The sequence below is a fragment of the Myxine glutinosa genome, chromosome 3 (assembly GCF_964187855.1).
Source record: "Myxine glutinosa chromosome 3, kmMyxGlut1.1, whole genome shotgun sequence".
NCBI classification, from domain to species: Eukaryota; Metazoa; Chordata; class Myxini; order Myxiniformes; family Myxinidae; genus Myxine; species Myxine glutinosa.
Window position 1 is genome coordinate 16,751,272 of NC_136263.1, and position 25,166 is coordinate 16,776,437.

Consider the following 25,166-nt stretch of genomic DNA (forward strand, 5'->3'; position numbering starts at 1 on the left):
TTGCTAAATTTCTAAAATCCTCAATTTTCATCCGATTGACTTGAAATTTGAAGACCACTTGCATATCTGGTCATTGAATTCAACCACCAAGAATTTTTGAAGTCAACATTGGCCAAATGGTCAACATAGGCCAAATTTCTAAAATCCTCAATTTTCATCCAATTGACTTGAAATTTGGAGAGGACTTGCACATCTGGTCACTGAATTCAACCACCAAGTATTCTTGAGGTCAACATAGGCCAAATGGTCAACATAGGCCAAATTTCTAAAATCCTCAAATTTCATCCAATTGACTTGAAATTTGAAAAGGACGTGCATATCTCGTCACTGAATTCAACCACAAATTATATTTTAGGTGAACATTGGCCAAAAGGTCAACATAGGCCAAATTTCTAAAATCCTCAATTTTCATCCAATTGACTTGAAATTTGAAGACGACTTGCATATCTGGTCACTGAATTCAACCACCAAGTACCTTTGAGGTCAACATAGGCCAAAAGGTCAACATAGGCCAAATTTCTAAAATCCTCAATTTTTATCCAATTGACTTGAAATTTGAAGAGGACTTGCATATCTGGTCACTGAATTCAACCACCAAGTATTCTTGAAGTCAACTTAGGCCAAAAGGTCAACATAGGCCAAATTTCTAAAATCCTCTATTTTCATCGAATTCACTTGAAAATTGAACAGCATTTGCACATTGAGTCACTAAATAGGGAAACTAACTATTTTTGATGTCAAAAGGTCAAAGGTCAACTCAAGGTCAACCTTCCAAAATCATCATTTTTCATCTGAAAAATCGTCACTTTTCATCCTGTTGACCCCGAGCTTTGATCAAGATTGTAAATTTAAATCTTCATGAAATGGACAATTTGCTGTATCAATGGTAAACTTTTAGGGGACGGCGTATTTTGCAAGTATCGTGCTACGCATGACGTTTTCTTGTTACTTGCAAAATCGAAGATTTTTCAAATATATTGGTCGGTTGTGTTTGTGACTCTGTTAGTTTGTCACCGGCCTACAGGTCACAATTTTCAACCGATCTTCACCAAACTTCACCAAGTGGTAGAGTTTTGTATACAAGATCGAGGCTCGTGAAAGAGCTAACATTAATCACACAAAAAGTCAAACCGACACACAAAACACAAAAAGGGGGGCAGAGGAAGAGGGGGGGCAGAGGAAAGTAGAAGGTTGGGGGAGGTGGAGGTATGAGATGGAAGGGAGAGGAGTTGGTCAAATGCCAGAAGTCTATTGTTTTGGGGTCAATAGGTCAAAAGGTCAACATAGGCCAAAGGTCACCAACTTTGCTAAATTTCTAAAATCCTCAATTTTCATCCGATTGACTTGAAATTTGAAGACCACTTGCATATCTGGTCATTGAATTCAACCACCAAGAATTTTTGAAGTCAACATTGGCCAAATGGTCAACATAGGCCAAATTTCTAAAATCCTCAATTTTCATTCAATTGACTTGAAATTTGGAGAGGACTTGCCCATCTGGTCACTGAATTCAACCACCAAGTATTCTTGAGGTCAACATAGGCCAAATGGTCAACATAGGCCAAATTTCTAAAATCCCCAAATTTCATCCGATTGAATTGAAATTTGAAGAGGACTTGCATATGTGGTCACTGAATTCAACCACAAATTATATTTTAGGTGAACATTGGCCAAAAGGTCAACATAGGCCAAATTTCTAAAATCCTCAATTTTCATCCAATTGACTTGAAATTTGAAGACGACTTGCATATCTGGTCACTGAATTCATCCACCAAGTACCTTTGAGGTCAACATAGGCCAAATTTCTAAAATCCTCAATTTTCATCCAATTGACTTGAAATTTGAAGAGGACTTGCATATCTGGTCACTGAATTCAACCACAAACTATATTTGATGTCAACATAGGCCAAAAGGTCAACATAGGCCAAATGGTCAACATAGGCCAAATTTCTAAAATCCTCAATTTTCATCCGATTGACTTGAAATTTGAAGAGGACTTGCATATCTCGTCACTGAATTCAACCACCTAGTATATTTGAGGTCAACATCGGAAGGTCAACATAGGCCACATTTCTAAAATCCTAAATTTTCATCTAATTGATGTGAAATTTGAAGAGGACTTGCAAATCTGGTTACTGAATTCAACCACCAAGTATTTTTGAGGTCACCATAGGCCAAAAGGTCAACATAGGCCATCATGTATCATTGGAAAACTTTTGGGGGAGGGTGGATTTTGCAAGTATCGTGCTACGCATGACGTCTTCTTGTTACTTGCAAAATCGAAGATTTTTCAAGTATATTGGTCGGTTGTGTTTGTGACTGTTAGTTTGTCACCGGCCTACAGGTCACAATTTTCAACCGATCTTCACCAAACTTCACCAAGTGGTAGAGTTGGTCAAATGCCAGAAGGCTATTGTTTTTGGGGTCAATAGGTCAAAAGGTCAACATAGGCCAAAGGTCACCAACTTTGCTAAATTTCTAAAATCCTCAATTTTCATCCGATTGACTTGAAATTTGAAGACCACTTGCACATCTGGTCATTGAATTCAACCACCAATAATTTTTGAGGTCAACATAGGCCAAATGGTCAACATAGGCCAAATTTCTAAAATCCTCAATTTTCATCCAATTGACTTGAAATTTGGAGAGGACTTGCACATCTGGTCACTGAATTCAACCACCAAGTATTCTTGAGGTCAACATAGGCCAAATGGTCAACATAGGCCAAATTTCTAAAATCCTCAATTTTCATCCAATTGACTTGAAATTTGAAGACCACTTGCATATCTGGTCACTGAATTCAACCACCAAGTATTTTTGAGGTCAACATAAGCCAAATGGTCAACATAGGCCAAATTTCTAAAACCTCAATTTTCATCCAATTGACTTGAAATTTGAAGACCACTTGCATATCTGGTCACTGACTTCAACCACCAAGTGTTCTTGAGGTCAACATAGGCCAAAAGGTCAACATGGGCCAAATTTCTAAAATCGTCACTTTTCATCCTGTTGACCCGAGCTTTGATCAAGATTGTAAATTTAAATCTTCATGAAATGGCCAATTTGCTGTATCAATGGTAAACTTTTGGGGGAGGGCGTATTTGCAAGTATCGTGCTACGCATGACGTTTTCTTGTTTGTTACTTGCAAAATCGAAGATTTTTCAAGTATATTGGTCGGTTGTGTTTGTGACTCTGTTAGTTTGTCACCGGCCCTACAGGTCACAATTTTCAACCGATCTTCACCAAACTTCACCAAGTGGTAGGGTTGGTCAAATGCCAGAAGCCTATTGTTTTTGGGGTCAATAGGTAAAAAGGTCAACATAGGCCAAAGGTCACCAACTTTGCTAAATTTCTAAAATCCTCAATTTTCATCCGATTGACTTGAAATTTGAAGACCACTTGCATATCTGGTCAATGAATTCAACCACCAAGAATTTTTGAAGTCAACATAGGCCAAATGGTCAACATAGGCCAAATTTCTAAAATCCTCAATTTTCATCCAATTGACTTGAAATTTGGAGAGGACTTGCACATCTGGTCACTGAATTCAACCACCAAGTATTCTTGAGGTCAACATAGGCCAAAAGGTCAACATAGGCCAAATTTCTAAAATCCTCTATTTTCATCGAATTGACTCGAAAATTGAACAGCATTTGCACATTGAGTCACTAAATAGGGAAACTAACTATTTTTTGAGGTCAAAAGGTCAAAGGTCAACTGAAGGTCAACCTTCCAAAATCATCATTTTTCATCTGAAAAATCGTCACTTTTCATCCTGTTGACCCGAGCTTTGATCAAGATTGTAAATTTTAAACTTCATGAAATGGACAATTTGCTGTATCAATGGTAAACTTTTGGGGGAGGGCGTATTTTGCAAGTATCGTGCTACGCATGACGTTTTCTTGTTTGTTTGTCACCGGCCTACAGGTCACAATTTTCAACCGATCTTCACCAAACTTCAACAAATGGTAGAGTTGGTAAAATGCCAGAAGCCTATTGTTTTTGAGGTCAATAGGTCAAAAGGTCAACATAGGCCAAAGGTCACCAAATTTGCTAAATTTCTAAAATCCCCAATTTTCATCCGATTGACTTGAAATTTGAAGACCACTTGCATATCTGGTCACTGAATTCAACCACCAAGTATTTTTGAGGTCAACATAGGCCAAATTTCTAAAATCCTCAATTTTTATCCAATTGACTTGAAATTTGAAGAGGACATGCATATCTGGTCACTGAATTCAACCACCAAGTATTCTTGAAGTCAACTTAGGCCAAAAGGTCAACATAGACCAAATTTCTAAAATCCTCATTTTTCATCCAATTGACTTGAAATTTGAAGAGGACTTGCATATCTGGTTACTGAATTCAACCACCAAGTATTTTTGAGGTCACCATAGGCCAAAAGGTCAACATAGGCCATCATGTATCATTGGAAAACTTTTGGGGGAGGGCGGATTTTGCAAGTATCGTGCTACGCATGACGTCCTCTTGTTTGTTTGTTTGTTTGTTTGTCGTGTTATAACTTGAGAACGGATTAACGGATTTCAATAAATCCAACCACAGTGGATTCGGGTAACTCTCGGGAGTGTTTGTCATCCCAAAATAAAAATTTAAAATTATTATGGGTACATGGACACGCGTGTCAAAACTGCATATGTCAAATGTTGGTTATCCCTGCATGGAGAGCAGGATCTCCCAGGAATTCTTTGTTAACTTGATATCGGATTTCAATGAAACGACTCTCAGGAAGTAAACATAACCACTTATCCCTCTCCCTACAAAGATGTTTTATCCACCACGTTGATTCCCAATCTCCACAAATACAAATCATACATTTTTATGTCTCCGCTGACAAAGCTGCCAGAGGCATTATGTTTTTGGGTTGTCTGTCCGGCCGTCCGTACGGGCTAAACCTCGTTTTTCTCAGCAACCATATGTCTGATTGAGACGAAACTTTCAGGGTAGGAGTGACACCCATGCAGAATGTTTCTATGATAATTGTGACGTCACAGGTAACGTGGTATGGCAGCCATCTTGGATTAAAAGCAAATAATTAAAAAATTATTTCTTGGAAACTGCTGAATGCAAAAATTTGAAACTTGACGCATTGTCAAGTACACCCAATGGGGAACAAAAGCATGATAATGGTGACGTCATAGGTGAAGTGGTATACCAGCCAAAAATGTTTTCATCGAATTCCTTATCCTAAAAATCTGAAATTGCATGCACATGGTCATGCCTATGACCTATTGGCATTGAAATATTAAATTTATGACTTCATAGGTCATATGGTTTTGCAGCCATATTGGATTGAAGGAAAATAGTAAATAATTATATCTCTGAAACCGCTCACCCTATCGATGCGAAATTTTACAAATATCATCTCACAGCACTGTTGCATATAGTTTGAAAAATGATGTCGTAGGTCACGTGGTTTGGCAACCATCTTGGATAGAAAAACGAACATTATCCGATCAACACGAAACTTCACAAACGTGAACCCCTACCCATACATATGCAGAATTATGGCATCTACCCATTGCGGGACTATGCGGAGGCATATTGGCAACACAGTCGCATTGTTCTAGTTTCCCATTCTTTCATTTAATGTCTTTTTTTATACACCAAACAAGAAAAATATTTTTTTTTTCAATTACGCCAAGATTGGTGTTCCCGTCAGCGAAGCGATGGGTCTTATATGCTAGTACTTATGAAGTAGGAAAGAGCATTGTGATATATGTACTTGCAGTATAAAGCATAAAGCAACTCATTTTATTCTCTAGAATCTATAGACGAAAGGATGCACATTGGAGGAAGATCCCTGAATGTCTTTTTTACGGATAAATTATTGGAGAAAAGAAAACAACAACTTTGTCATCCTGGTGATTCAAAAGCAGGAAAACAACAAGGAAGAGGTGGAAACTTTTGTAAAAACACACAACTTATCTACACACGATGCGCTTGAGTTTCCCCGCTGTTACAACCTTGGGTGTGAGAGACCAGGAGTGGAAGTTTGCTGTGATATTCTCAGTTCTCAGAGCCTCAATAAGATCTGGGGGCAAGTGCTGGAAAATCCTAGATGAGGCAGGATCTGTGAAAAAAATATAAAGGAGAGAAACGTAATTTGGCAGAAGATGTGATGTTATGAAATCAATGACAAAACACTGTATTGATATAGACTACAATTCAAGCTGATATTGTGAGTGTGGAGTAGTGTTACTGGTGGGGACAATTGCCTTATTCCCATGTAACCACACACCTGATGTCCCTTGGTGCCATTACTCAGCTCTTTATTCTGTTGATCACCAAGGTAACGGCTTTGTCTTTTACACACCCATAATGGCACTCACCAACAACAAACTCGAGGGGAAGACTCAGGTTGTCGCTGTCAGTGTGTTGAAGCAAGTTCTGCGACGCAGTGATCGTCATGAGTTGTTCAAAGCCCAGACACGTTCCCCACAATGGAAACATGTCCCCTCTCTCCGCTGCCTTCACACGTGCACACACCGAGCAAACCCTGCGGGCAACTGTATTGGGAGAATTTGATCTCCGAAATCCATAAAATTCAATAAATTGCTCAGTACCGGTCCTTTGTACAACTTCACAGTTACCCACAAGGCAACTATGGAGCTAAATTAATTTAGGCGTTCCATTCAGATTGAGTCAATTTCGTTATGGTCTTTGAATATACTAGGGCATGCCCGTACTATATATATATCTAAAATTATATCCCCCCCCTCTATTTACATGAAATGGTTTGGTCCAGCGAACGGCTTGCGTGAACGGAAAGCGAACGGTTTGCGAGTCCGTAAGTCCGGAAGTGACGTCCTCATTTGACTGTCCGGAAGGTTGCATATCGCAGTTACGATGAATCGCAAATTAGTTTTAATTAGTTTTAAAACATAGTTTAACGCCAACATAGTTTGCCAACGTGAAATCAATGAATACGCTCTCAAATGTGCCGTCCGAGGCAGAGTCTGTTCGCCACGTTCGGCACACGTGATAGCTCGCTGCTCTCTGATTGGTTGAATCGTTTTTTGGACATAGCTCGGTAACTACTTCTCCGATTAATATGAAACCTTGAAAAGGCACATCCTCAGGTCCCCAGCAATATATCTGGCAAGTTTCAATTAGATCGGACCCATGGTTGTCGAGAAACAGCAGTCACAGACACACAGACACACAGAGATTACTGGAATTATAGATAGACTAGGACGTGCCCGTACGTGGGTGCCCGTTCCTTGCCAAAAAAAAAAAAAAAAATGTCTGGGCGTGCCCATGGGCCCATGGGCGTGCCCGTAAGTGCGTGATGTGACCGTACAATGAATGTATCGTCCCGACGCCGCAGCTCGGATGGCGCTGCAGTTAATCGGGCCTGTATCGGCAGAGTTATTATAAACGTGTACTACAATCGATCGTACCTTACAACAATCAACACAGATTGCAACGTCAAATAAATGAATACGCTCTCAAATGTGCCGTCCGAGGCAGAGTCTGTTCGCCACGTTCGGCACACGTGATAGCTCGCTGCTCTCTGATTGGTTGAATCGTTTTTTGGACATAGCTCGGTAACTACTTCTCCGATTAATATGAAACCTTGAAAAGGCACATCCTCAGGTCCCCAGCAATATATCTGGCAAGTTTCAATTAGATCGCACCCGTGGTTGTCGAGAAACAGCGGTCACAGACACACAGACACACAGAGATTACTGGAATTATAGATAGACTAGGGCATGCCCGTACTATATATATATCTAAAATTATATCCCCCCCCCCCTCTATTTACATGAAATGGTTTGGTCCATTCGCAAAGCCAAAGCGAACGGCTTGCGAGTACGGTGACAATCCCCCCCCCCCTCTATTTACATGAAATGGTTTGGTCCATTCGCAAAGCCAAAGCGAACGGCTTGCGAGTACGGTGACAATCCCCCCCCTCTATTTACATGAAATGGTTTGGTCCAAAGCGAACGGCTTGCGAGTACGGTAGAACCCCCCCCCCCTCTATTTACATGAAATGGTTCGGTCCATTCGCAAAGCCAAAGCGAACGGCGAACGGCTAAATCGCCATAGCTCGGTAACTACTTGTCCGATTAATATGAAACCTTGAAAAGGCACATCCTCAGGTCCCCAGCAATATACCTGGCAAGTTTCAAGTATATCGGACCCGTGGTTGTCGAGAAACAGCGGTCACAGACACACAGACATACACACACACATACACACACACATACACACACACAGAGATTACTGGAATTATAGATAGACTAGGGCATGCCCGTACTATATATATATCTAAAATTATATCCCCCCCCCCTCTATTTACATGAAATGGTTTGGTCCATTCGCAAAGCCAAAGCGAACGGCTTGCGAGTACGGTGGCAATCCCCCCCCTCTATTTACATGAAATGGTTTGGTCCATTCGCAAAGCCAAAGCGAACGGCTTGCGAGTACGGTGACAATCCCCCCCCCCCTCTATTTACATGAAATGGTTTGGTCCAAAGCGAACGGCTTGCGAGTACGGTGACAATCCCCCCCCTCTATTTACATGAAATGGTTTGGTCCAAAGCGAACGGCTTGCGGAGTTTGGTAAAGAAATCGCCATAGCTCGGTAACTACTTCTCCGATTAATATGAAATCTTGAAAAGGCACATCCTCGGGTCCCCAGCAATATACCTGGCAAGTTTCAAGTATATCGGACCCGTGGTTGTTGAGAAACAGCGGTCACAGACAAACACACACACACACACACACACACACACACACACACACACACACACAGAGATTAGTGGAATTATAGATAGATGAATTACCCAACATCAGTATGTTACACGGGCCTGTATTTTAAGCCAATTTTATCTGGATGATGAAGCCTCAGAGTGGGCGTATGTTACTTCCCTACAATACAATGCAACCCAACCCAACCATCAGGTTTTATAAACCTACTTATATTAAGAAGGGAGGGCTGCAAGGATAGCTTGGAGGCATGTACAATCCCTTCTGTCTTCTGCTTGGAGGCAAGGCTGTCTTGCGTGGGTTTTATTATTATTATTATTTTTTGTGTACAATATCGAGGCTCGTGTAAGAGCTAACATCAATCACAAAAAAACAAACGGACACATAAGACGAAATAAAGGGAGCGGGAGATAAGATGGGGAGAGAGGGGGAAGCACACAAGTACAACATTTGAGTGCAGGGACATCGGGAGATCTGTGGGAGGGAGAGGGCTTTGGGGGAGGAGGCATGGGAAGGGGGGGGGGGGGGGGAGAGGGGTAAAAAAAACACATGGGCACTGCTCGGACTTCCAGGAAAGAAGTCGATATCTCCAAAAATATTTCAAAAAAAAATTAAACACTGAAACTTGTGTTCAGGACTTCATAAAAACCCTTAACTGCTATGATACCTGTATAAATGTATCTCTTTGTAAATGTGATTACTTATGCAAGTTCCTTACACGTATCGTCTCATCGTAGAACACCTTGGCAGCCTTAGCGTAGCCCGAGCTGGTCAAATTGGCACTACCGCCAGGCAGCAGGAGCCTGTGGGCGAAATACAAAGGAAAAAACAAAACAAACTGGGATTAAATAAATAATTATCTCATTATCCACAATCCTCTCCCTCCACAAGAACATCTTGCAATGAAGAAGTACACTCATCGAATACAGTCTGACCCTCACATTCCCGAGGGATACGTTCCTGGAAAATGCCACGAATGTCGAATCCGCAAATGTGGGGGCATTGTTTGAATGGGTGAGGGAGGGGAAGTTCTTTTTTTTTAACTACATGGTCTAGGCTCATAGAAGAGCTATGAATGACTCATAACAAATCAGGACACAACATAACAAAGGGAACAGCAGGAAAAAGGGGTAAACGCCAACAGCAGAACGGAGGGAGAAAAAAGACCAGGCCAAACAAGGTAGGCAGGTAACGATGAGGGGTAATGGAGAACACAAGGGGTGGACAAGATGGATACATAAGCAATATTTTTAGAGGGGTGAGGGGTGGTTTAACAGGTGTAGAAAGATCATGATTTTGGATGAGGGATGACTTGCGATGGTGGTGAACAGCTGTCTTGAAGACCTGGATGGAGGAGTGAGATTGAAGAGAGTATGGAAGGTGGTTCCACAGGTGGGAAAAGGGATAAATGAGTGGAGGTGAACAGTGGTTCTGGATTGAGGCAGTTTCACCAGGAAGGGGTTCCTGCTGGAAGAAGTGTGTCCTGCAGAAACTTGAGGGGGACAAAGCACGGAGAGGGCAAGGGGTGCAAGTCTTGACAAGGCACCACCAGGTTTTAGAGGAGGGAGACAAGTTTGAAAGCTCATTCCTGAGATTGGACAGATGTTGTTTCTGCCTCTCCAGAGAGTAGAGAAACTTGTTGTGAGTTTTGTGGAATGATCTGAGGTTGTCTTTAGTTGGATTTGCCTTCCAGCAGGAGAACGCAAGTCATTTTAAAGAAACTGCCTCACCACCGGATTCTGAGTACCAAGAGCAGGTGGATGGGTAAAGATCATTGAAGACGAGATGGGATTAATCTGTAAATAAGAGAGAGCAGGTTTCTATGGAGGAATTCCCAGGCTGAATTTATATCAGTGGCGGTGGTTATAGGAGACCAGTCCTGATCTATCTATATAATAATAGCGTAAGGACTCGACTTTGTTATCCCTTTTACGCCGCACCCAGTGACCCGATGCCCACGACGCTAATGGATTTACGATCTACGAACCGCGTTCTTTGTTTATCACGTACAGCCATACTCGAAAAATCTGAATTAGCCGACGTTGGGGCCCAAAAGCATCCGATTAACTGCCGATACGACGCCATCTTACGACGCCATCTTATTGGCGTCTGCTGGGTGAAGGCGAAGCAAGCCATCCGCTGATTGGACAGTCGAAGGCGACAGCAAGCCGTCCACTGAGTGGACAATCCCAGAGTGGTGCTATGCCGATTCCTATTACGAATCCATTCATTTTTCAAAAGTATATCATAGCGTTGTCATTTAAGTAGATTGCAATAAATACGTTGTTCATATACGCACTCTTCATTCTCATCTTTCTTCCTAACTCTTACTCGGACAAACAAATCCCCTATGCCATCCATAATGGTACACTCTATCCATACACCACATCCTCCCTTCCGTGGATGTTCCACGGGTTTTGGCTAGTTATAAAATAAAACATTTTAAACCGCGAATATGAGAGGCACGAATGTTGGGACCGGCAATGGCGAGGTCTGACTGTAACAGGTGCACAACTTGAATGCAGGTACACTATCATGATGTGAGAACATCTTGGAAGGCCAAGTGGTCTTTTGAGATTCCACGTTGGCAAAATTGAGCGATGACAAAAAAAATTGTTACTTTTTTCAGTGACATTTAACCATGACCTTTAACCTGCAGCTGTATGATGTAAATGCACCTTGCTCTAGGTTATCTAGACAAGGCAATTTCGTTCTGATCAGACGAACTTCAGTCGGATTATGGTGAAACATGTTAAATTGTTTATAATCAGATCATGACCTCATAAATTATGTCAAGGACAAAACAAATTTATGTCAACCCCATATATACTTTCTATTCACATTATTGATACAAAATTTAATTCCGAAAGTCCCAGCCGGCTCTGAGATACAGCTCAGAAATTGGGAGAGAAGAAAGAAAAGGAAGAAGAAAAAAAGAAAGAAATACCTAAATGGTGGTTTAGTGCTCCTCTGGGTCTAAAAAACTCTGAGGTACCATTAAAAACTGGGGCAGTAATTGACAAACCTACAATAACAGAAACGGCTCAATGTTCCCCCTCCATCCCCTCCCTCACCTCAAACGGCCACACGGCTGACTCCACGCGTGAAAAAGCTGAATGCCTCAACTCTGTGTTTGCCTCTAAATCTTGTGTCCCAAACCCATCCCTCTCTGTACCCACCGTACCCAGTCGTACCCAGCTGCTCCTGGACTCTGTGTCCTTTCCTCCTGACAAGGTGGAAAAGTTTCTGTCAACCCTCGACTCTGATTCTGCAACTGGACCTGACGGCATCAGCCCGCGGGTCCTAAAATCTTGTTCTTCCGCTCTTTCACTCCCTCTCTCTGTTCTCTTCACACTCTCTTTTGCTCAAGGTCATCTGCCATCTGCTTGGAAATCTGCCAACATCACCGCTCTGCACAAAAAGGTGCAAAAACAGATCCCAGCAACTACAGACCAATCAGCCTTCTCTCAATTATCAGTAAAGTCATGGAATCCATCATTGCTTCAGATATGAAATCTTTCCTCTTCTCCAATGGCTTGATCTCTGATCATCAATTTGGTTTCAGACCTGGTCACTCTACTATGGACATGCTGCTACTGCTTTCTCAGCAATGGATGGAGGTCCTCAATGCCAAACAGGAAATTAGAGCTGTCTCCCTTGACATATCACGTGCCTTCGATACGGTCTGGCACCCCGCTCTGCTCACCAAACTCTCCTCTGTTGGTATCCATGGAAATCTCCACGCATGGCTGGCGGACTTCCTCTCTAGTCGTAGTCAACGTGTGGCCCTGAATGGGTTTCTCTCATCTCCTCTTCTTGTTCAGGCTGGAGTTCCCCAAGGCAGTGTTCTGGGCCCTGTGCTTTTTCTGGTCTTCATCAATGATCTCTCCGACTCTCTTGAAAATCCTCTCTATCTCTTTGCTGATGACTACTCTCTGTTGCTCCATTCTTCATCCCTCAGATCGGCAGTCTGCAGCCTCCTCACTCTCTGCAGACCTGGAAAAAATAACAGACTGGGCAAACAAGTGGAACATGTCTTTCAATCCTGACAAATCTCACACTCTTACGATGTCTCTCCGAAAAGACCGACTGGACAACCCTCCCATCTACTTTCTGAATAATCCTCTCCAAGAAGTTCTGTCACTCAAACTTTTGGGTCTCACTATCTGCCATGATCTTTCCTGGGAAAACCACATTTCAAATCTGGCCTCCAAAGCCAGTCGCCGACTGGGCATCCTCCGTCGTGCGAAGTCCTTCCTTGGCACACCTGAGCTCCTCACCACGTACAAGGCTTTCATCCGCAGCTCAATGGAATACTGCTCTCCCCTCTGGGCTGGTGCTCCTGCCTCACACCTAGCTCGTCTTCACACTGTTGAAAGCAAAGCATTCAGAATCATTGGAATCTCCCGCGATGAAGCTAACTCCAAGGGCCTCTCACTCACTCACCGCAGGCAGGTTGGTGGTCTTTCCGTCTTCTACCGACTCCTCTCTGGCCTTGCCCCCCCCCCCCCCCCCAGCTCTCTCTGGGCTCTGTCTCGCAAATATTCCTACAGGTCGCACAAGATCTGCCTGCAACCCTCTTGTGGTTAAACTGCCAAAATCAAGACTCTCTGCTCACCTTCACTCCTTCATTCCTCTTTTCTCCCACCTCTGGAACAAACTCCCTCACTCTCTTCAATCCCACTCCACCCTCCAGGTCTTTAAAACAGCTGTTCACCACCATCTCTTATCTTCCCCCATCCAAAACCTTGATCTTTTCTATCCCCGATAATTTCACCCCAATTCCACTTTTTGAAATACCAACTTCTGTCCTGGAAGTCCTTGGTGTCCTTGTGTTTTATACTTCTCCCACCCCTTCCCACGCCTCCTCCCCCCAAGCCCTCTCCCTCCCACACATCTCCCTGCTCTTAAATGTTGTGTGCTCTCAAGTGTTTGTGTGCTTCCCCTTCTCTTGTCTTCCGCTCCCTCTTTTTATATATTTTGTTTGTCTGGTTGATTTGTTTGTGAAGTAAATGTCAGCTCTTTCACGAGCCTCGATTCAGTATCCAAAAAAAAAAAAAAACTATAAGCCTCCACCTTTCATATAGGGGAAGGCTTAATAATTAGGTTGCCCATACAATTATATTGTAAAGGAATACCTTTTGTTTCTGGTAAAGTTTTTCTTTTTATTATTCTTCCGCCCTATTTTTCACCTCCGAAAACTTTAAAATTCATTTTCTCAGCAACCGTTGGTCCGATTGACAGGAAATTTTCATCAAATGATCGGCGAGACACGTATATTTTTTACTGCTAAATATGACGTCATAGGTCACGTGGTATGGGTGCTATCCTCGTAAAACACCTTCAACTTTGCCCCTCTACATCTCCGAAACGGCTCAATGGAAAAAATTGAGCAACGGCTCATTCTAAAGAACTCTGCAATGGGACCAAAAAAACTTGTTTATTTAGTATATTAAAAGGGCTAACGTTACGAGGATATAATTCGTCAAACAGATCCCTTTCTCCCACGAAAATGATGTATTTTTTTCTCAGATCCTTCATTAAAAAAAACTCACATGCAAAAATTCTCGAAGTCACACGTCACATGGTTCAGCCGCCATATTGTTTTTCGTGAAAAACACGAAAAACCCTTTTTCTCCACAACGGCTGAACAGATCGTGCCCAAACTTGGCATGCATAATCGCATACCCAGGATGAACAAAAGGTTCAGCGATCATGACGTCATGACACATTGTGCCACTGCCATTTTTCAGAATTATTTCCTTTAAAAATCATTTTCTCTGCATTAGTTGTTCATATTGACAGGAAATTTTCACCATAGGAGCGACTCGGCCTGTAGAATATTGTAATTGTAATTATGACGTCACAGGTCACGTGGTACGGGTGCCATCTTGGAAAAACCAAAAAACTTTGCATCTATATATCTCCAAAACCGCTGCACAGAAATAATTGAGACAGGTCTCATTGCAAAGAAATCTCCATGTGGAATAACATATGTGAATGATGATGTCATAGGTGCCGCCGTTATCACGTCATAATTCGACAAGTAAAAAACTTCATCCGATCAGGATAATTTCTTGAGCATCTTCTCGGTAGAAATTTATGCAGAAATAAAATTATAATGAAGTCGTTGGTCACGTGGTTCGGCCGCCATATTGTTTTGAGTGAAAAGCCGGAAAAACCACTAAAATCCCATTTTCTTCAGAACGACTGAACAGATCGAGGCCAAACTTTGCAGGCAGAATAGCATACCCATGATGAACAAAAAAGTCAGCGAGCATGACATCATGCGTCACATGGTTTTGGAGTTATGACATTTTTAAGCATAAACCTTTAAAATCTAGCTCCTCCCTCATTTTAGATCCTATCAAGGGGAAACTTCACAGATGTCTTCAGCATATCAATCTGCTAAAATGACCTTTTGGAATTTGCGATAGGTCACGTGGTTTGGCAGAGATAAATAATTGAATGAAAATATTCAAAAATTTATATCTCTTGAACCGCTTCTTTGATCGACGTGAAACTTTATAGTATAGTAGAAGTCATGAAGTGTAACAAGTGTACAAAATTTCAAGATGATTGGATGTACGTTCTGGAAGCTAGAAGTTGTTATTGTGTGAAGAAGAAGAAACGCAAAGCTTTTTTCTTAAGTCGTCGAGAGTGTGGTCTGAATTAATTATCGCACTGTCCAGCCGAGCAGGCAAAGTACGGAGTGACCTCACGGGGTCATTTGGACCTCAAATAAAATTCTGATTTCAGATTTGTCAATCGCTGAGGTATATTAATACATGACCAAAACAGATTTGGCGAAATGCCGACGATTTTTTACGAAAATATGACACGATCACATTTTGCATGGAGAAGCTGCAAGTTGCCATTGGGTGAAGAAGAAACTTCACATGGGCTTCTCAAGCCGTATCAATGATTCTGTAGCGACCCATGGGTCCCCCAAAGCTAGAGACCAGCAACATAATCTCCTTGCCCAAGCCGGTGACGTAACCGGTGGACAAACCACGGCGCCGAGGTTATAATTGCTTGCACCTGTCGGTCACATGACCACCAAAGCGTGCCTCGCCTGAGAGGCGTGGCTTTGGTTCTGACGTATGCTTTTTGGTTTGGATTATATGTATGCGAACCCGATAAACGGGTTTTCAGAGTTCCCGAGTTGATTATACAACAAACGTCTTCTCGGACGAGTTTGTGTCTTGTCCGTCACTTCGTCCGTCTCAAGCAGGAGCGCTGCTCCTTCAATTCTGCCTCTGAGATTTTTCAGGAATATTTTCTTTAAAAATCACTTTCTCTGCAGTCATTACATGGATAGAGAGCAATTTTTCACCAGAGGTGCGCCTGGGCATGCAGAATCTTTTAAGGATAATTATGACGTCAGGTCACGTGGTACGGCCGCCATCTTGGAAAACCCGGAAAAAAAATTGCATCTCTTTTTCTCAAAAAGCGCTGCGTAGAAAAGATTGAGACCTGTGTCATCGCAAAGAACTCTCCATGGAGAATCACCCATGTGAATGATGATGTCATACTATTGTCATAGGTGCCTCCATTATGACATCATCATAATTCAACAAGTACAAAACTTCATCCAATCAGGATGAAATTACTTGAGCATCATCTCGGGATAAATTGACATAGAGAAAAATAATAATGATTTGAAAGCGGGGTGAACACTTATAAATTTATAAAGTGTGGGGATGTGTGTGTGTGTGTGTGTGTGTGTGTGTGTGGGGGGGGGGGGGGGGGGGGTGGGATGTGTGTGTGTTGAGGGGGGGGGGGGTGTGCGTGTGGTTGTGTGGGGGGGGTGGGATGTGTGTGTGTGTGTGTGTGTGTGTGTGTGTGTGTGTGTTGAGGGGGGGTGTGCGTGTGTTTGTGTGTGGGGGGGGTGGGATGTGTGTGTGTGTGTGTGTGTGTGTGTGTGTGTGTGTGTTGAGGGGGGTGTGCGTGTGTTTGTGTGGGGGGGGGGGGGGGGTGGGATGTGTGTGTGTGTGTGTGTGTGGGGGGGGGGATGTGTGTGTGTGTGTGGTGTGTGTGTGTGTGTGTTGAGGGGGGTGAGCGTGTGTTTGTGTGGGGGGGGGGGGGGATGTGTGTGTGTGTGTGTGTGTGTGTGTGTTGAGGGGGGGTGTGCGTGTGTTTGTGTGGGGGGGGGGGGTGGGATGTGTGTGTGTGTGTGGGGGGGGGGGGATGTGTATGTGGGGAATTGTGTGTGTGTGGGGGGGGGTGGGGTGTGTGTGTGTGTGTGTGGGGTGGGGTGTGTGTGTGTGTGTGTGTGTGTGTGTGTGTGTGTGTGTATGTGTGTGTGGATATGTGTGTGTGTGTGTGTATCGTGGTTGTCTCAAAGCATGTCCAATGAAAGTGCGGTTGTGTCCAAGCAGGGTTGTATCAAAAGCGGGGTTGTATCCAAGCGGGGTTGTATCAAAAGCGGGGTTGTATCCAAGCAGGGTTGTATCAAAAGCGGGGTTGTATCAAAAGCGGGGTTGTATCAAAAGCGGGGTTGTATCCAAGCGGGGTTGTATCCAAGCGGGGTTGTATCAAAAGCGGGGTTGTATGAAAGCGGGGTTGTATCCAAGCGGGGTTGTATCAAAAGAGGGGTTGTATCCAAGCAGGGTTGTATCCAACCGGGGTTGTATCCAAGCGGGGTTGTATCAAAAGCGGGGTTGTATGAAAGCGGGAAGGCGGAGGAAACCGGTCATCACTGTCAGCAGTGGTAAAGTGGCAGTTCTAGTTTAATTTGAAACTAATTAAACTGGAACAGCACTCGGTGGAGAGCACAAGTCCGCCAGGCTGAACAGTCTAGGTTTTGTATCCCACTGATAGGTCAGATCTGGATTCAGATCTGGACCAAAATCTAATAGACTTGTTCTTGTCACTTACCCAACTCATCCCCCAAGTTTTGTAATAACCCGTCCACAACTTTTTGAAATATCATGCTATATATCGTTTTTGGCCCTATCACTCAGTGGTGAAGAATCACAGGGATTTAAAAAATTCTCGGGCCCGGATTCGGATGTTCAACAAAATTGAATCAATTCTTCCTTGTCACACACCCAACGAACGTGTCGACCAAGTTTCATCCAAATCGGTCCATAACGTTTTGAGATATCATGCTATGTATCGGTTTTTGCCTAATCTCTCAATGGTAAAGAATTGTTACGGATTCGTCACTTCCGTCTTTGTGGTTTTCATCCACTGGAAGCATTTTTAGTTCCATGTACTATTATTGTTATAGTCACAAAATCTAATTATTTCGTCCTTGTGACATACCTAACCTCTCCACCAAATTTCGGCTGAATCCGTCCACAACTTTTTGAGATTTTCTTTTTTTTTTGACTGTTCACAAACAAACAGGGGTGAAAAAAAATCCACCTTGGGTGGCAGAGGTAATAATGCAACCATCACAGAACATGATTATATGTGCTGTTTGAGAAGAACAGTACTTAAGTGCCCATCTCAGTCGGGCCCTTCAGCTAGTCCATCATCATCATCATCATACTAAAATACGCCATTTCGTGTCTGTCTGTCCGTTTGTCTGATGAACTTTTGACCCCAATACATTCCGTCCTTACTTATCTAATCTCAACCAAACGTGACAGGATGACGAAGGGTTACATAATGAAGGTTGTAGCGCATTAATTTGCCACCCTCCCCGAGCGGGTTTTCCCCGCCATTTCCCACAATGGGGTTGCATGTTGAGGTGTATATCAATGTTAAATTAGCTTTATTGTGGCGTTTTTCCAAAGACGCTTTCAATAACAAAATTAATGATAATTGCATATTATTAATGTTATTACAAAACCCCCCCTTGCACCTACACTCCTAAACTCCCCCCTTGCCCCTCCACTCTTAAACTCCCCCCTTGCCCCTCCACTCCTGAACTCCCCCCTTGCCCTTCCCCTCCTAAACTCCCCCCTTGCCCCTCCCCTCCAAATCCCCCCCTTGCCCCTCCACTCCTGAACTCCCCCCTTGCCCTTCCCCTCCGAAACTCCCCCCTTGCCCCTCCCCTCCAAATCCCCCCCTCACCCCTACACTCCTAAACTCCCCCCTTGCCCCTCCACTTCTAAACTTCCCCCTTGCCCCTTCCCTCCTAAACTCCCCCCTTGCCGCTCCCCTCCTAAACTCCCCCCTCACTCCTCCCCTTCAAAACTCCTCCCCAACCCCTCCCATTCAAATCTCCCCCCATACCATTCCTCTCCAATTCTCCCTCCTCCCCCCTCCTCCTCAAAGCTGCCTCCTCCCCACTTCGTCTCCCTTCTATCTCATACCTCCACCTCCCCCAACCTTCTACTTTCCTCTGCCCCCCCCTCAAACAACCCCTCACTGTGCCTCATCCCTTCACCATCAAACCTTTCATCCTCCTCATCCTTCCCTTTCTTGGAACTCTTCTGCAATCTCTGAAACACTATCAACTGCTCTCCCTACCTCCCCCTCTCATCCTTCATCTTACCCTACTCCTCCCCTCCCCTGTCCTGTACCCGATGCTCCCCCTCTCTCTTCATTAACGGTATGGACCTCAAACATCCGGGGCCTTCGCTCAAACCTGACTGATCTCTCCATACAGGTTGCTTCTGACAATCCAGACTTGATCTGCTTAACAGAGACTTTCCTCCTTCAAGATGTCTCTGATTCCTTAATATCTCTTCCTGGTTACTCCCTCCTCCGGTATGATAGACCTGAGCCTCGGCCTGGTGATGGGGTGGCTATCTTTATCAAAAACTCTCTTCCTCACTCTCCTTGCACTGCCCTCTCTCCTCCTCACCCCCAGGAGTACCTCTGGCTACGGCTTCCTCTCCACTCCCACCTTTTGTTCAAATGTGTTCTGTACCGTCCCCCAAACAGTGATGACTCCATCTACATTTCACTGTCTGACAACATGGACCAACTTCTATCCACTCATCCCAACTCTCTCTTCCTCATATGTGGTGACTTCAACTGTCATCATGCCACCTGGTTGGGTGTGGGTTCCTCTCTCACCAGTCATGGCACCTCAGCAAAGGACTTCTGTGACTCACTGGGATTGACACAATCTGTCAATTTCCCGACCCGGATCTCAGCCAATGGAGTATCTTCTCTTCTAGACTTGGTTATGACAAACTTCCCTGCTAATGTCTGCTGCTCTTCTTCTGCTCCAATCGGTTCTTCTGATCATGTGCTTGTCAAGGTGGACATCTCTCTGGCCATTCTCAGAGAGCCTCCTCAACGTCGACGAGTCTGGCATTTCACTCAGGCCGACTGGGACGGTCTTCAAGCAGCCATCAATCGTCTGGATTGGTCTCCCATCTCCACTGCCTCTGACATCAATTCTTCCTGGGAATTCTTCCAAAGCAAACTGATCTCTCTCATGCACAGATTTATCCCATCTCGCCTTCAGTTGTCTTACCCTTCCTCCCGTCCATGGTACACTGAATCTTGTGGTGAGGCAGTTGCCCTGAAACAACTTGCCTTTGCCTCTTGGAAGGCTAATCCAACTGAATGCAATCTCAGTTCCTTCCACCAAGCTCGGAACAAGTATTTGTCTACCCTCAGGAGTGCCAGGAAGCACTATCTCTCCTCACTCAAGAATGAACTCTCAAACCTGTCTCCTTCCTCCAAATCCTGGTGGCATCTGGTCAAATCCGTTTCTGGTGTTTGTTCCCCCTCCATCCCCTCCCTTACCTCAAATGGCCACACAGTTGACATCGCACGTGACAAAGCCGAATGCCTCAACTCTGTGTTTGCCTCAAAATCCTTAGTCCCAAACCCATCTCTCTCTGTTTCCACCTTTCCCAGTCGAACCCAACTGCTCCTGGACTCTGTGTCCTTCTCTCCTGACAAGGTGGAGGAGTTTTTGTCAAACCTCGACTCTGATTCTGCAACTGGACCAGACGGCATCAGCCCACGGGTCCTAAAATCCTGCTCTGCCGCTCTATCTCACCCTCTCTCTGTTCTTTTCACCCTATCTTTTGCTCAACGTCATCTGCCAGCATCCTGGAAATCAGCAAACATTACCGCTTTACACAAAAAGGTGCAAAAACAGATCCTTGCAACTACAGACCAATCAGCCTGCTCCCAATTATCAGCAAAGTCATGGAATCCATCATTGCTTCGGATATGAAATCTTTCCTCTTCTCCAATGGCTTGATCTCTGACCATCAATTTGGTTTCAGACCTCGTCACTCTACTCTGGACATGCTGCTTCTGCTTTCTCAACAATGGATGGAGGTCCTCAATGCCAAACAGGAAATCAGAGCTGTCTCCCTTGACATATCACGTGCCTTCGATACGGTCTGGCACCCAGCTCTGCTCACCAAACTCTCCTCCTATGGTATCCATGGAAATCTCCATGCATGGCTTGCGGACTTCCTCTCTGGTCGTAGTCAACGTGTGGCCCTGAATGGATTTCTCTCATCTCCCCTTCCTGTTCAGGCTGGAGTTCCCCAAGGCAGTGTGCTGGGCCCTGTGCTTTTTCTGGTCTTTATCAATGATCTCTCCGACTCTCTTGAAAATCCTCTCTATCTCTTTGCTGATGACTCCACTCTCTGCCGCTCCATTGCTCTTCCCTCAGATCGGCAGTCTGCAGCCTCCTCACTCTCTGAAGACCTGGACAAAATCACAGACTGGTCAAACAAGTGGAACATGTCTTTCAATCCTGACAAATCTCACACTCTTACGATGTCTCTCCGAAAAGATCGACTGGACAACCCTCCCATCTACTTTCTCAACAATCCTCTCCAAGAAGTTCGCTCAAGCTTTTGGGTCTCACTATCTGCCATGATCTTTCTTGGGAAAACCACATTTCCAAGCTGGCCTCCAAAGCCAGTCGCCGACTGGGCATCCTCCGTCGTGCGAAGTCCTTCCTAGGCACACCTGAGCTCCTCACCACATACAAGGCTTTCATCTGCAGCTCAATGGAATACTGTTCTCCCCTATGGGCTGGTGCTCCTGCCTCACACCTGGCTCGGCTTCACGCTGTTGAATCCAACGCTTTCAGAATCATTGGAATCTCCCGCGATGAAGCTATCTCTGAGGGCCTTTCACTCACTCACCGCAGGCAGGTAGGTAGTCTTTCTGTCTTCTACCGACTCCTCTCCGGCCTTGCTCCCCCAGCTCTCTCTGTGCTCTGTCCCCCAAATATTCCTACAGGTCCCACAAGATCTGCCAGCCACCCTCTGATTGTTAAACTGCCGAAATCTCGGCTCTCTGCTCACCTTCACTCTTTCATTCCTCTTTTCTCCCGCCTCTGGAACAAACTCCCACACTCACTTCAATCACACTCCTCCCTCCAGGTCTTTAAAACAGCTGTTCACCACCATCTCTTATCTTCACCCATCCAAAACCTTGATTTTTTCTACCCCCACTAATTCACCCCAGATCCACCTTGTTTGAAATTCCAACTTCTTTCCTGGAAGTCCTGGCAGTGTCCATATGTTTTATACCTCTCCCACCCCCCCCCCCCACCCTTCCCATGCCTCCCCCCCAAAGCCCTCTCCCTCCCACAGTTCTCTCGATGTCTCCATGTCTCTCGGTCCCTGCTCTCAAATGTTGTGTTTGTGTCCTTCCCCCTCTCTCCCCATCTTGTCTACCGCTCCCGATGTTATTTGTTTTATGTGTCTGTTTGTCTTTCTGTGTGATTAATGTTCGCTCTTTCACGAGCCTCGATCTTGTTTCCAAAAAAAACAAAAACAAAAAAAAAACACAACAATATTAAAACTAATAATGTCCCACTTCCCCCAAGGCGTTTTTCCTGCAGTGATAGCGTGTCATTATAATGCTTATAGTTATAATGGCGTTTCCATGGCAGCAACGGCTTCTCAGGAAGGAAAAATATTATAAACCACAAATACATATGCTTAGCTTTTTATACAGTCGCTAATGCTCTTTATAACACAAGATGAAGAAATTTGGAGGAATCCCGACATCCGTGAAGTAAGGTTTACTTGCAGAACTGAACGAAGATCTACAGTACTCTATAGACCCCCCAAATGTTGGGTTAATAACATGGCCTTTTCTGCCGCTACCATGGCAGTTTTAGTTGCGAACTTTTGTAACTCGCTTCTGCTGTTTAATACGAAACTGAAAAGGAGGAAGACCAAGGTGTGCTCATTTATCAAGCAGCTAGCTAGCGCTTGCCAAGCCAGCCGTTCCTTAACGCTTTTGAATGGAGTGCTTGCTGAAATGCTTAAACCACTTGGCGATCTCTCCACAAGAAACTTGGTAAATGAACACACATCCAATGTTCTTGAGACCCGACCATAGATCGACTGTAATCTACATACCCCAAAGAGGAATGACCCTTCTTGCCGCTCCCATAGTGAGCGGGTGTACTAGTACTATAAAAGGAGTCGTCAATGCGTGCATCCGGGTTCCACCCATTGGATTGACAGTTTGCCTGACTCCACCCACAATTTTCATACTACAGCCGCCATTTTGGTACTTAGTCCTATGCGAAGTCAAAGACATCAGAGATGTCATATTCACAATCGCTGCCCTTCAGTGCAAAACGACCAAAGCGACAGTTAAAGGGGGTTTGGACCAATTGGCTTGTGAAGATCGGCCTCAGCGATCGAGGCAGCATTCTGTTGTCTATACACTGCCCAAATCATGTGGCATTCTCACAAGCAGCGCTTGTACCCCAGAAGTTACGCAGGCTCTTGCTATTCTTTCCGACTAGTGTCTCTTAAAATTGTCAGTTGGACGGGCGACAGGGACGGGCGACAGTGACGTCAGTGATACCATGATAGGGGAGGGGGAAGAGATAAATATTCCGCAGTTTCGATGTGGGAATGTCCGTTTGCTTTTGTGAGTGTTAGGAGGGTGGGGGCGAATAAAGAAGGGGCAGATTTGGAAGGGGGGAGTTGAGGCATTCGTTGTGGGGGTGGGGGGAAGGGTTTTTTTTTTGGTTTTTTTTTGTATACAAGATCGAGGTTCGTGAAAGAGCTAACATTAATCACACAAAAAGTCAAACCGACACATAAAACACAAAAAACAAGGGGAGCGGCAGACAAGATGGGGAGAGAGGGGGAAGGACACAAACACAACATTTGAGAGCAGAGACATCGGGAGGACTTGGGGGGAGGTGGGAGAGGTATAAAACATATGAACACTGCAAGGACTCGGGTGAATTAGCGAGGGTAGAAAAGATCAAGGTTTTGGATGGGGGAAGATAAGAGATGGTGGTGAACAGCTGTTTTAAAGACCTGGAGGGAGGAGTGGGATTGAAGGGAGTGGGGGAGTTTGTTCCAGAGGCGGGAGAAAAGGGGAATGAAAGAGTGAAGGTGAACAGAGAGCCTAGATTTTGGCAGTTTAACCATAAGAGGGTTGCAGGCAGATCTTGTGCGACCTGAAGGAATATTGGGGGGACAGAGCACAGAGAGAGCTGGGGGAGCAAAGCCGGAGAGGAGTCGGTAGAAGACAGAAAGACCACCAACCTGCCTGCGGTGAGTGAGTGAAAGGCCCTCAGAGTTAACTTCATCGCAGGGGATTCCAATGATTCTGAAAGCTTTGGCCTCAACAGCGTGAAGCCGAGCTAGGTGTGAGGCAGGAGCACCAGCCCAGAGGGGGGAACAGTATTCCATTGAGCTGCAGATGAAAGCCTTGTATGTGGTGAGGAGCTCAGGTGTGCCAAGGAAGGACTTCGCACAACGGAGGATGCTCAGTCGGCGACTAGCTTTGGAGGCCAGCTTGGAAATGTGGTTTTCCCAAGAAAGATCATGGCAGATAGTGAGACCCAAAAGCTTGAGCGACAGAACTTCTTGGAGAGGATTGTTGAGAAAGTAGATGGGAGGGTTTTCCAGTCGGTCCTTTCGGAGAGACATTGTAAGAGTGTGAGATTTGTCAGGATTGAAAGACATGTTCCACTTGTTTGACCAGTCTGTGATTTTGTCCAGGTCTGCAGAGAGTGAGCATGCTGCAGACTGCCGATCTGAGGGATGAGGAATGGAGCGGCAGATAGTGGAGTCATCAGCAAAGAGACAGAGAGGATTTTCCAGAGAGTCGGAGAGATCATTGATGAAGACCAGAAATAGCACAGGGCCCAGAACACTACCTTGGGGAACTCCAGCCAGAACAGGGAGGGGAGATGAGAGAAATCCATTCAGGGCCACATGTTGCCTACGACCAGAGAGGAAGTCCGCAAGCCATGAGTGGAGATTTCCATGGATACCATAGGAGGAGAGTTTGGTGAGCAGAGCAGGGTGCCAGACCGTATCGAAGGCACGTGATATGTCAAGTGAGACAGCTCTGATTTCCTGTTCGGCATTGAGGACCTCCATCCATTGTTGGGACAGCAGAAGCAACATGTCCAGAGTAGAATGACCTGGTCTGAATCCAAATTGATGATCAGAGATCAAGCCATTGGAGAAGAGGAAAGATTTCATATCCAAAGCAATGATGGATTCCATGACTTTGCTGATAATTGGAAGCAGGCTGATTGGTCTGTCATTGCAAGGAT

General features: G+C 44.6%; 1 protein-coding gene across 1 annotated transcript in view; it reads right to left on the reverse strand.

Annotated features, from left to right (window-relative positions):
* LOC137423798 (gamma-glutamyl hydrolase) overlaps window positions 1-25,166 on the reverse strand; it is a 98,310-nt gene that overhangs the window by 25,165 nt on the left and 47,979 nt on the right. The window contains exons 5-7 of the mRNA XM_068111314.2: window positions 9,453-9,537; window positions 6,352-6,490; window positions 5,986-6,092 (exon numbers count right to left, since the gene is read on the reverse strand). Of these exons, the coding sequence (XP_067967415.2) occupies window positions 5,986-6,092; window positions 6,352-6,490; window positions 9,453-9,537 (331 nt within the window). The remainder of the gene's footprint in view (window positions 1-5,985; window positions 6,093-6,351; window positions 6,491-9,452; window positions 9,538-25,166) is intronic.